This window comes from Esox lucius, chromosome 8 (assembly GCF_011004845.1).
Source record: "Esox lucius isolate fEsoLuc1 chromosome 8, fEsoLuc1.pri, whole genome shotgun sequence".
Classification (NCBI taxonomy): domain Eukaryota; kingdom Metazoa; phylum Chordata; class Actinopteri; order Esociformes; family Esocidae; genus Esox; species Esox lucius.
In genome coordinates, this window is record NC_047576.1 from 27,404,932 (window position 1) to 27,416,741 (window position 11,810).

The window sequence follows — 11,810 nt, forward strand, 5'->3', positions numbered from 1 at the left end:
GTACAGTCAGGCTTCAGAGTTGGCCACAGGTGTTTCTAAGTATCACCAAAGGCCCTAAGCAACATCATATAGACTGTACAATAACCAGTTTAATACAGCTGTTTTCATTGATCTGGCTAATGCCTTGGCTTTTGAGCCAAAAATCACATCTTAATTGAAAGACTCAGCAATCTAGGGTTCTCAGAAGACAGACTGGCCTGATTTGGCCTGATCTTTCTGACCGTGTACACTGTCTAAAGCTCTGGCTGTATCAAAGTGTGGTAGTAGTAACCTGCACTCTGGTAGATCTCACACTGGTTAGTTTTAAACCTACACTTGTGTTTTGGTCTTCATTCATTTCAGGTCTCTGCAACCAATGACTGGAACAAATTGCAAAAGACCCGTAATGTCTCACTTCTATTACTCCTGACTCTGTTAAACAAACTAACCAAGCAGCTATCTGATCTATGCTCTTGCTGAATCGTCAAACGTATCCATAAAGTATATATTTGTTGGTGTTTATAATGTAATTTAGATGTAAATTTACTTTTTCTATGTATTTTATTCTTTGTATAATTGTTTTTCTTTACATTATTTATCCGGTTGTGTATTTTCCTGTCCTCTTGCAACTGTATGCCGTTGGTGAGGTTTTCATTGCAAATTAGACTTGCCTAGTTAAATAACAGATAAATACAACTATTACGTTTATTCACACTGTATCTACCAGTCATACATTGTCAGTATTGTTGTTTCACTGTCTTAATGGAACTGGCAAGTAAGAATTTCTTTGAATGATCCTGGACCTTTTTCTGTTCTTTTGACTGTTAAAAATGTGGAACTTGAAACTTGCTGTACAGGTATTATGCTGGGCAGGATGGGGCCTAATGGCAGTGCCTTGGTCAACTTTTGCCAGAGTCTCAATGAGGCAGTCCTGAAAATTGTTGCTATCGTCATTTGGTAAGGACTTGATTACTCTATAACTGCTCCAGAACACATTCAAATAGTGAATATGCATTTAGAGCTACATCCTTATGTTCTGTGAAAGGAGTAGTACAGTACACAGTGTTGTAAGAGACCTTCAGTTTCTTGGCAATGTCTTTCATGGAATAGCCTTCATTTCTCAGAACAAAAAAACACTGACAAGTTTCAGAAGAAAGTTCTTTGTTTCTGGCCATTTTGAATCTGTAATTGAACCCACAATTACTGATGCTTCAGATACTCATCTACTCTAAAGGACAGTTCTAATGCTTTTTTAATCAGCACAAAAATCAGCTGTGCTAACTAAATTACAAAAAGGTTTTATGATGATAAATTTGCCTTTTAAAATGATTAACTGATTAGCAAATACAACGTGTCATTGGAACACAGGAGTAATGGTTTACTGATAATGGGCCTCTGTACCCCTATGTAGATATTCAATAGAAAATCTGCGGTTTACAGCTACAGTAGTCATTTACAACATGAACAATGTCTACACTGTATTTATGATTCATTTAATGTTCTTTTAATGGAATGAAAATGTGCCTTTCTTTCGAAAACAAGGACATTCCTAAGTGACCCCAAACTTTTGAACGGTAGTGTACATTTGGATTTATTCATGATTCCCCTCTCCTGGCATGTCCAGGTACTTCCCATTTGGGATTGTGTTCCTGGTTGCCGGTAAGATACTAGAGATGAGCGACCCGTCGGCCATGGGTAAGAAGCTGGGTTTCTACGCTGTCACAGTGGTGTTTGGCCTGATCCTCCATGGCCTCTTCATCTTGCCGGCAATGTACTTCTTCATCACCAAGAAGAGCCCCATCGTCTACATCAGGGGCATTCTGCAGGCCCTGCTCATTGCTTTGGCAACATCGTCCAGGTAACCATCAAAAACAACCCCATCCCATCGTCTAGATCGGGCCTTCAACACCTGTTTGCACTCCTGTAGTGCCTGTGGCATGGCTACAAACAACAGGATATTTTGCAGTTAATCATCAAACTTTACAGATGCTCCAAATGCACCACCTGTTCTCCCTAATGTGATGAAAGTAGATAGTAATTGTTAGATATCTTACTCTTAGTCTAAGGAAGTAACCGTGGATAACTAGAAATAAATTTGGTTTCTTCTTGTTGTTTTCCTCTTTTTCCATCTGTACTCATCTTTCAATCCCCAGCTCTGCCACACTGCCTATCACCTTCAAGTGCCTACTGGAGAACAACCACATCGACCGTCGGATCATTCGATTTGTGCTCCCCGTGGGAGCGACCATCAACATGGACGGGACGGCACTCTATGAGGCCGTGGCTGCTATCTTCATTGCCCAAGTCAACAATTATGAGCTGGACTTTGGCCAAATCATTACTATCAGGTACCAGTTTGGGTTTCAAGTGTTTGTATTTGGCAACTGCTGTTGGGCAGACAGACGCACGCCTATCTGCCGTAATGACGCACATCACACTTACAAACAAATGGTTGATGCACGCCCATCGGTCAGGGTGAGTCGTGTTCCACCAACAAACAGACAAACCACGTGCACGCATTGGTGGCATACAAAAGCTGAAATTACATTTCTGAATCTAGTCAGGGGGTGCTAAAGCTACATCAGAAGGGCCTGCAGCACGACTACTTCCAATGGCTCCTCGGGCAAATTTGTAACCTGGTCTTGTAGTCCCAGGAAATCCTTGGCATTGAAAAGTTTGGAAGTAGGAAGTTAGCGATGGAAGTTTTTAGGTTTTACTGTAAGAGTTGATCTGACCTTTGTTCCTAAAAGGTTGACAGCCCATTGTGAATTTGATTTAAAAACGTCATTAAATCATCATTAACTTGATTTATCAAGTTTAGGTCAGAAAGTGTATACTAGTGTAGTCAGTGTATTTGTTAATTTTAACATGAACAGGGTAAGGATGTAATGTCAAGGATGGCAATATGGGTGATTGATAGATAAATATAGAGATATATATTATACATACAGTATGATGTACAAAGCTCCGGAAAAATTAAGAGACCTCTGCACCTTTTTCTTTCCTTTCCAAAAAAGTTGTAAAGGAGGGTTTTGAGTGAGGAATTCAATTCAATTTGCAGTGGTCTCTTCATTTGAACCCTTCTGTTCCTCACTCAAAACCTTCCTTTTCAACTTGTTGCAGTGGTCGCAATGTTTTCCGGAGCTGTGTATGATATATATTTACAGTGTAGTACTAATGCATTGTAAATCATCTCAGCTCACAGATCCATCTCTCAAAAACACTACATGTCAAGGCTGCATTAAAACAGACAGACAAAATGTGGTATTTATTTTCACTAAATTGGTCTTTTGACTTTTAAGGTCAACGTTGTATATTGGTTTGAAATATCTGTTGTGAAAAACATGAATGTAACCAGTTAACAACAGGTTTGTGGAAAATATATCTGACCATCTGTGCAAACCCAGAACAAAACATAGTTAAATATTCAGAACACTTGTTAACTATAAGATAGCATGCACGTAATTTGAAAGATCATCATCATCATCATCATCTTTCACTTATCCGGGGCCGGGTCGCGGGGGCAGCAGTCTAAGCAGAGATGCCCAGACTTCCCTCTCCCCAGACACTTCCTCCAGTTCTTCCGGGGGGACACTGAGGCGTTCCCAGGCCAACCGGGAGACATAGTCCCTCCAGCGTGTCCTAGGTCTTCCCCGGGGTCTCCTCCAGGTGGGATGGGCCCGGAACACCTTCCCAGGAAGGCGTTCTGAAAGCATCCGAAACAGATGCCCAAGCCACCTCAGCTGACCCCTCTCGATGTGGAGGAGCAGCGGCTCTACTCTGAGCTCCTCCCAAGTGACCGAGCTTCTCACCCTATCTCTAAGGGATCGCCCAGCCACCCTGCAGAGAAAGCTAATTTCAGCCGCCTGTATCCGGGATCTTGTCCTTTCGGTTATGACCCAAAGCTCATGACCATAGGTGAGAGTAGGAACGTAGATTGACCGGTAAATCGAGAGCTTCGCCTTACGGCTCAGCTCTTTCTTCACCACGACAGGCCGATACATCGACCGCATTACTGCAGAAGATGCACCGATCCGTCTGTCAATCTCCCGTTCCATCTTTCCCTCACTCGTGAACAAGACCCCTAGATACTTAAACTCCTCCACTTGAGACAGGCACTCTCCACCAACCTGAAATGAGCAAGCTACCCTTTTCCGATTGAGGACCATGGCCTCGGATTTGGAGATACTGATTCTCATCCCCACTGCTTCACACTCGGCTGCAAACCGTCCCAGTGCATGCTGAAGGTCCTGGTTTGAAGGGGCCAACACGACAACATAATCCGCAAAGAGCAGAGAGGAAATTGTGTGGTCCCCAAACCTGACACCCTCCGGCCCCTGGCTGCGCCTAGAAATTCTGTCCATAAAAATTACGAACAGAACCGGCGACAAAGGGCAGCCCTGCCGGAGTCCAACATGCACTGGGAAAAAGTCTGACTTACTGCCGGCAATGCGGACCAAGCTCCTGCTTCGGTCGTACAGGGACCTGACAGCCCTTAGCAAAGGACCCAGGACCCCATATTCCCGAAGCACTCTCCACAGGATGCTGCAAGAGACACAGTTGGGCAAACTCCCATGAACCCTCCAACACCCCGTAGAGGGTATAGAGCTGGTCCAGTGTTCCACGGCCCGGACGAAAACCACACTGTTCCTCCTGAATCCAAGGTTCTACTATCGGCCGTATTCTCCTCTCCAGAACCCTGGCATAGACTTTCCCGGGGAGGCTGAGAAGTGTGATCCCCCTATAGTTGGAACACACCCTCCGGTCCCCCTTCTTAAAAAGAGGGACCACCACCCCGGTCTGCCATCCCAGAGGCACTGTCCCCGACCGCCACGCGATGTTGCACAGGTGTGTCAACCAAGACAGCCCCACAACATCCAGAGACTTGAGGTACTCAGGGCGGATCTCATCCACCCCTGGTGCCTTGCCACCGAGGAGTTTCTTGACTACCTCTGTGACTTCAGCCCGGGTGATGGACGAGTCCACCTCTGAGCCCTCATCCTCTGCTTCCTCAATGGAAGACGTGACGGCGGGATTGAGGAGATCCTCGAAGTACTCCTTTCACGGCCCGACGACATCCCCAGTTGAGGTCAACAGCTGCCCACCTCTACTGTAAACAGCGTTGGTAGGGCACTGTTTCCCTCTCCTGAGGCGCCGGACGGTTTGCCAGAACCTCTTCAACGCCAGCCGATAGTCCTTCTCCATGGCCTCACCGAACTCCTCCCAGGCCCGAGTTTTTGCCTCCACAACCACCCGGGCTGCAGTCCGCTTGGCCTGCCGGTACCCGTCAGCTGCCTCAGGAGTCCCACAAGCCAACCAGGCCTGATAGGACTCCTTATTCAGCTTGACGGCATCCCTTACTTCCAGTGTCCACCACCGGGTTCGGGGATTGCCGCCTCGACAGGCACCGGAGACCTTACAGCCAAAGCTCAGAGCGGCTGCTTCGACAATGGCGGTGGAGAACATGGTCCACTCTGACTCAATATCTCCAGCCTCCCTCGGGATCCAGTTGAAGCTCTGCTGGAGGTGGGAGTTAAAGATCTCTCTGACAGGAGACTCGGCCAGATGTTCCCAGCAGACCCTTACAGTACGCTTGGGTCTGCCGAGTCTGTCCAGCTTCCTCCCCCTCCATCGGATCCAACTCACCACCAGGTGGTGATCAGTTGACAGCTCCGTCCCTCTCTTCACCCGAGTGTCCAAGACATACGGCCGCAGGTCAGATGAAACGACAACAAAGTCGATCATTGACCTGCGGCCTAGGGTGTCCTGGTGCCACGTGCACTGATGGACACCCTTATGCTTGAACATGGTGTTCGTTATGGACAAACTGTGACTAGCACAGAAGTCCAATAATTGAACACCGCTCGGGTTCAGATCAGGGGGGCCGTTCCTCCCAATCACACGCCCTCCAGGTGTCACTGTCGTTGCCCACGTGGGCGTTGAAGTCCCCCAGTAGAACGATAGAGTCCCCAGTCGGAGCACTTTCCAGCACCCCTCCCAGAGACTCCAAGAAGGTTGGGTACTCTGCACTGCCGTTCGGCCCGTAGGCACAAACAACAGTGAGAGACCTATCCCTGACTCGTAGGTGCAGGGAAACGACCCTCTCGTTCACCGGGGTAAACTCCAACACATGGCGGCAGAGCTGGGGAGCTATAAGCAAACACACACCAGCCCGCCGCCTCTCACCATGGGCAACTCCAGAGTGGTGAAGAGTCCATCCTCTCTCAAGGAGTGTGGTTCCAGAGCCCAAACCGTGCGTAGAGGTGATCCCGACTACTTCTAGTCGGAACCTCTCAACCTCACGCACAATCTTAGGTTCCTTCCCCACCAGCGAGGTGACGTTCCACTTCCCTAGAGCTAGTTTCCGTGTCCAGGGATCGGGTTGTCTAGGCCCCCGCCTTCGACTGCCGCCTGATCCTCTCTGCACCGGCCCCTTATGGTCCCTCCTGTGGGTGGTGAGCCCACGGGAAGGCGGCCCCACGTCGCTCCTTCAGGCTGAGCCCGGTCGGGCCCCATGGGGAAAGGCCCGGCCACCAGGCGCTCGCGTACGAGCTCCAACCCCGGGCCTGGCTCCAGGGTGGGGCCCCGGCTGCGCCATACCGGGCGACATCACAGACCTCAAAATTGTTCTCATCATTAAGGGGTTTTGAACCGCTTTTTGTCTGACCCGTCGCCTAGGTCCTGTTTGCCTTGGGAGACCCTACCAGGGGCATATAGCCCCAGACAACATAGCTCCTAGGGTCACTCGGGTACTCAAACCCCTCCACCACGTTAAGGTGGCAGTTCATGGAGGGGAATTTTTAAAATTTGAAAGATGTTAGTTCTAAATTCAGGATTTTCTTTAATGGAAATTTTCGTCATCACTCATAAGGTGATGCTAGACGTTTTTATAATTTATTCACACATTTGCTAAATAAATGTGTTACACTATGTTATTGTATGTATTTTTTCCTCTTCTGTCTGTCTTTCAGCATCACAGCCACAGCCGCCAGTATCGGTGCTGCAGGAATTCCACAGGCCGGACTGGTCACCATGGTGATCGTGCTAACATCAGTTGGGTTGCCAACCGATGACATCACTCTCATCATTGCGGTGGATTGGGCATTGTGAGTACTTTGGGCTCCACATCCTTCATAGTCAGCCACTGATTGCGGAAGAACTGTGTCATATTCCCATGCTCAGACACATAAACCTCTCATGGTGAAAACATGCCTCCTGCCCCTCACCTGCATCCAGAGACAGATTCCGGACTATGGTGAATGTGATGGGGGACGCATTAGCCACAGGTATCATGGCCCACATCTGTAGAAAAGACTTCATAAAAGAAGGAGATGGGGTGAGTAGCCGACTCTATACTACAGCAATATGGTTCTGCAGCCATTAGATTTTTTGGACCTACAACCCTGTTTCCAAAAAAGTTGGGACGCTGCATAAAATGGAAATAAAAATAGAATGCATTGATGTGCAAATCATTTATCCCTATACATACTGTATTTAATTGTTGTAAGTGACTGTTGTAAATGACTGTATTTAATTGAAAATAGTACAAGCCCCCTTTCCAAAAAAAGTGGGACACTGTGTAAAACGTAAAGGAAAACCGAATGCAATGACACGCAAATCATTTACACCCTATATTCAATAGAAAATAGTACAAAGACAACATGTCAAATGTTGAAACTGAGAAATGATATTATATTCCTGAGCCCATGCAGTGATGTCCACTACAGAATTGTGTCTGTTTTTAATGCAGTTGCGCCTGAGAGCCGAAGATCACATCCATCCAATATTGGTTTTTGGCCTTGTCCCTTGCATACAGTGATTTCTCTGGATTATTTGAATCATTTAATTATATTATGTACCGTACATGGTGAGTTCTCCAAACTCTTTGCAATTTTACATTGAGAAACGTTATTCTACAATTGTTGCACTGTTTGCCCACGCAGTCTTTCACAGAATGGTCTTCTGACATACCCATCTTCCCTGGAATTTTATTTTTTATTTATTTATCCTTTATTTAACCAGGAAAAGCCCATTGAGATTAAAAATCTCTTTTGCAAGGGAGACCTGGCCAAGATAAAGCTAAATTACATCACATCATTACATACATACAAAGACACAACAAAACATAAAAATAAAGACAAATAAATTAATAGAAACAATTTGAAAGCCAATTATGCACTTACAAGGAAATCACAATTAAAAACATTGACATGTGAGGGAGTTCAACTCAAAACACCTCATTCTTATCTTAAAAATACTCAAAGGAATCAATTTACTGAGTTTTAAGTTATTCTGCAGCAAATTCCATGTAAAGGGAGCAGAATAAACAAAGGCCTTTTTACCCAGCTCAGTACTTACATGTGGGACAGAAAGCAAGACAACAGCCTGAGAACGGAGAGAATAATGACCAGCACTTTTTTTCATAAGAAGTGAACATAAATAGGATGGAAGCACACCAAGAATAGCCTTATATATAAATGTGTACCAATGACAAAGCCTCCGTGTGGCCAGAGCAGGCCACCCTACACGAGAGTACAGCTCACAGTGGTGGGTGCCAGCTTTACAATTAGTAATAAATCTCAGCGATGCATGATAGGCTGCGTCAATCATATGAAGGCATTTAACAGATGAATGCATATACAATATATCACCATAGTCCAACACAGATAAAAAAGTTTTGGGAATGATCTTTTAATACCCAATCATGTTACTGACCTGTTGCCAATTGACCTTACAACAATTAGTTGTGTGATATTGCACCAGGTTTAGTTTTTTAGTTAGCATTACACAACATTTCCAGTTTTTTGTTGCCTCTGTCTCAACTTCTTTGAAACGTGTTGCTGGCATCAAATTCAAAGTGGGCATATATTTTGTAAGAAAAAATAATATTTCTCCATTTCAACATTTGATAGGTTGTCTTTGTACTATTTTCTATTAAATATAGGGTTTCAATGACTGTCACATCATTCTGTTGTTATTAAAATTTTACAGCATCCCGACTTTTTCGGAAACGGGGTTGTATACAGAAATACATAACGTAGCTACATGCCAATTTCTCAGAACAGCAGGAATGGAGGGTGTGAAAAACAATAACTTGAGGATCTGAAGGATATCATTCGCTGTTTAGGGGATGTGATTTCATAAGAAAAAAGAAATGAGTTTTTCAGTTATTGTTTCAAATGATTTCGAATTCAGGGATACATTCAGACAAGATCTTTGTTATCTACAAATATGTGTCAGCCCAATAAATGTGTTAGAATTCTGAGGGAAAATACCTTTGAACACAACTGCGTATGCTAAAGGTCATTACATGTTGTATTATGTCTCATTTTACCCCAAGGTTCCCTCTTTCTGTGTATACTGTATGTTTCTCTGTTTCCCACTTGTGCCTTCATCCATTTTCCTTTCAACCTTTTCTACCTATTTTGCTTACCCGTCTCTCAAATCTACCTTGCTTTCTTCCCATTGTCCCTCAGTTTATCTCTCTCAATCTCTCCCACCACTCTTCCAATCTCACCATCTGCACCCCGTTCTCTTTCTCTCATAGGTGCCTCTGATCTGTGAAACCAAGCCTGTGAAAAACACCCAGCAACCGATGACCTGTCAGAACAACAACGGAAGATTTGCCTCACGTCCCCCAGAGACAGGGGTTAAAACAGACGCCGTTCCCCCCAATGTGGAGCGCCTCATACAGCTGGAGGAAGGGGTGCGGCCCACACACCCTCCAGATAGGAAAAAGCCTCCGGTGCCCCCAAGGCAGCTGAAAAAGGATAAGGGTCACTGTGCGATTGATATGAATGGGCTAGAGACCAATGTATAGCCCCCATTCCTTAGCACCATTCATTTCAACAAATGTGAAAAGCTCCGCACATCCATAACCAGTTGGCTATCTCAAAGTTCAGTATGTCCGAATGAAATGACACTAGGCACAGGAACTCACAGAGGTGGAGATAGATGAACAGACAAAACAAGGATGGATCCCATCTTACAATGAATCGATATTGTTGACTGATCGAGTGAAATATTTGGTTATGTTTGTAAGAACATGAACTTTACGACAAGACTACTTCTTATCAGCGGATGCAGAGCTGTACAGGTGAGGATATGCTTTTTTGAAAACTGACAGTAATTCGTCCATAGAAGAGTCCTTTAATATAAAATAACACAAATTGGAATAAGTTACATCAAGCACTGTGCCCATCATTTTTTTTAGGCTAAAAGAAGTATACTGCATTTGCTGTTCACTGTCTAGACCATCTGTACACATCCCTAACTAACTTGCACATGCCATAGCTGCATTGGAGAAGATGCTCAATTTTGTGTGGAGTTGCCATTTGTGTGGGGTGGAAGAACATGGAAGAACATGCCACTGTCACCAATGTCTACATATTTGTAAAACTTGTCTGAGATTTGTAGATATTGTCTTTGATATTTTAATTTTATAATATTAATAAGTAGATTTTTTGTTGTTGTATAGTTTTCACAAAAATTAGCAGGAAAGAGACAAAAACAAGACATGTCGAACCCTTAGATGTGTTCATCTTTTCAAGAACGACCCCTTCCTCACTCTCGTTTATTTCTGCCTTAATGAAGCCAGTGCTAGGCTGGTTTCAAGGGTGGGGAAAGAGGAGCTTTCAAGGGCTAAACACCTGGTTACTGGTTCGTGATTTACCATGGATGTTATACTCTGTCTTCAAATGAATGCTTCTCAATCTTTATGTGCGCTGATATACTACTGTAATAAAATGTTTTATGCTTTGTTCATTTCATGTGCTTTCTCTTTTGGATGTATTCTAATTTTTCTTTTTCTCCTCAAGTACCTTCTAACAACCGTTGATAAACCTGTCTTTTGCTGTCTTTCAGATGTGATAATAGAAATTCAGTTAAATAGCAGGAGGATAAAGATTATACATTGTTCTTTAGATTTCCCTGATGAGCAGGCAGGCATTGACCTGCATCACTTAAGCCATTTATACTGTTGTGTCTGAAATGGCACACTACCGCACCACATTTCACCATAGACACATAGGAGCTATCATTCTGTAAGATGACAAAATTATCTGTTTTGGGGTGTCTCTGACACAACTTAATTTGCTTAATTTGTTTTTCTTTTAAATATTTTCTTTTATTTATGTGCATATATACAACCCCATTTCCAAACCTTTTGGGACATTTGGTAACTGGTTAGTAACATTATGATTGGGTATAAAAAGAGCATCCAAGAGATGATGAGTCTTTCAGAAGTAAAGATGGGGACGGGTTCATCACTCTGTGAAAATAATGCTACAATTTAAGAATAACATTTCTCAACGTAAAATTGCAATGGGTTTGGGGATCTCATCATCTACGGTACATAATATCATTTAAAGGTTCAATTGGGTTTGGGGATCTCATCATCTACAGTACATAATATCATTAAAAGATTCAAAAATTCGGAGAAATCTCTGTATGCAAGGGACAAGGCTGAAAACCAATATTGGATGTCTGTGATCTTCGGGCCCTCAGGCGGCACTGCATTAAAACCAGACATGATTCTTTAGTGGACATCACTGCATGGGCTCAGGAACACTTCAGAAAACCATTGTCTGTGAACACAGTACTATCAATGCAAGTTAAAACTCTACGATGTGAAGAAGAAACCATATATAAACAAGATCCAGAAATGCAGCTTTCTCTGGGCCCAAGCACAATTAAGATGGACTGAGGCGAAATGTAAAACTGTCCTGTGTTCTGACAAATAAAATAATTTGGGAATCTTGGACGCTGCATCCTCCGGACTAAAGAGGAGAGGGACCATCCACCATGTAATCAGCGCACAGCCAGCATCCGTG

The 11,810-nt window shown here is 44.1% G+C and overlaps 1 protein-coding gene across 2 annotated transcripts in view; it reads left to right on the forward strand.

Moving 5' to 3' along the window:
• The window catches only part of slc1a7b (solute carrier family 1 member 7b), a 29,079-nt gene extending 18,336 nt beyond the window's left edge, over positions 1 to 10,743 (forward strand). Inside the window, exons 6-11 of one of the 2 annotated variants that reach the window (XM_010864151.3) lie at positions 837 to 936; positions 1,604 to 1,837; positions 2,133 to 2,327; positions 6,951 to 7,085; positions 7,216 to 7,315; positions 9,527 to 10,743. In XM_010864151.3, coding sequence (XP_010862453.1) covers positions 837 to 936; positions 1,604 to 1,837; positions 2,133 to 2,327; positions 6,951 to 7,085; positions 7,216 to 7,315; positions 9,527 to 9,799 — 1,037 coding nt within the window. In that variant the 3' untranslated portion in view covers positions 9,800 to 10,743. The remainder of the gene's footprint in view (positions 1 to 836; positions 937 to 1,603; positions 1,838 to 2,132; positions 2,328 to 6,950; positions 7,086 to 7,215; positions 7,316 to 9,526) is intronic. The other variant, XM_034293889.1, reaches the window with a different exon arrangement.
• The last annotated feature ends 1,067 nt before the right edge of the window (positions 10,744 to 11,810 follow it).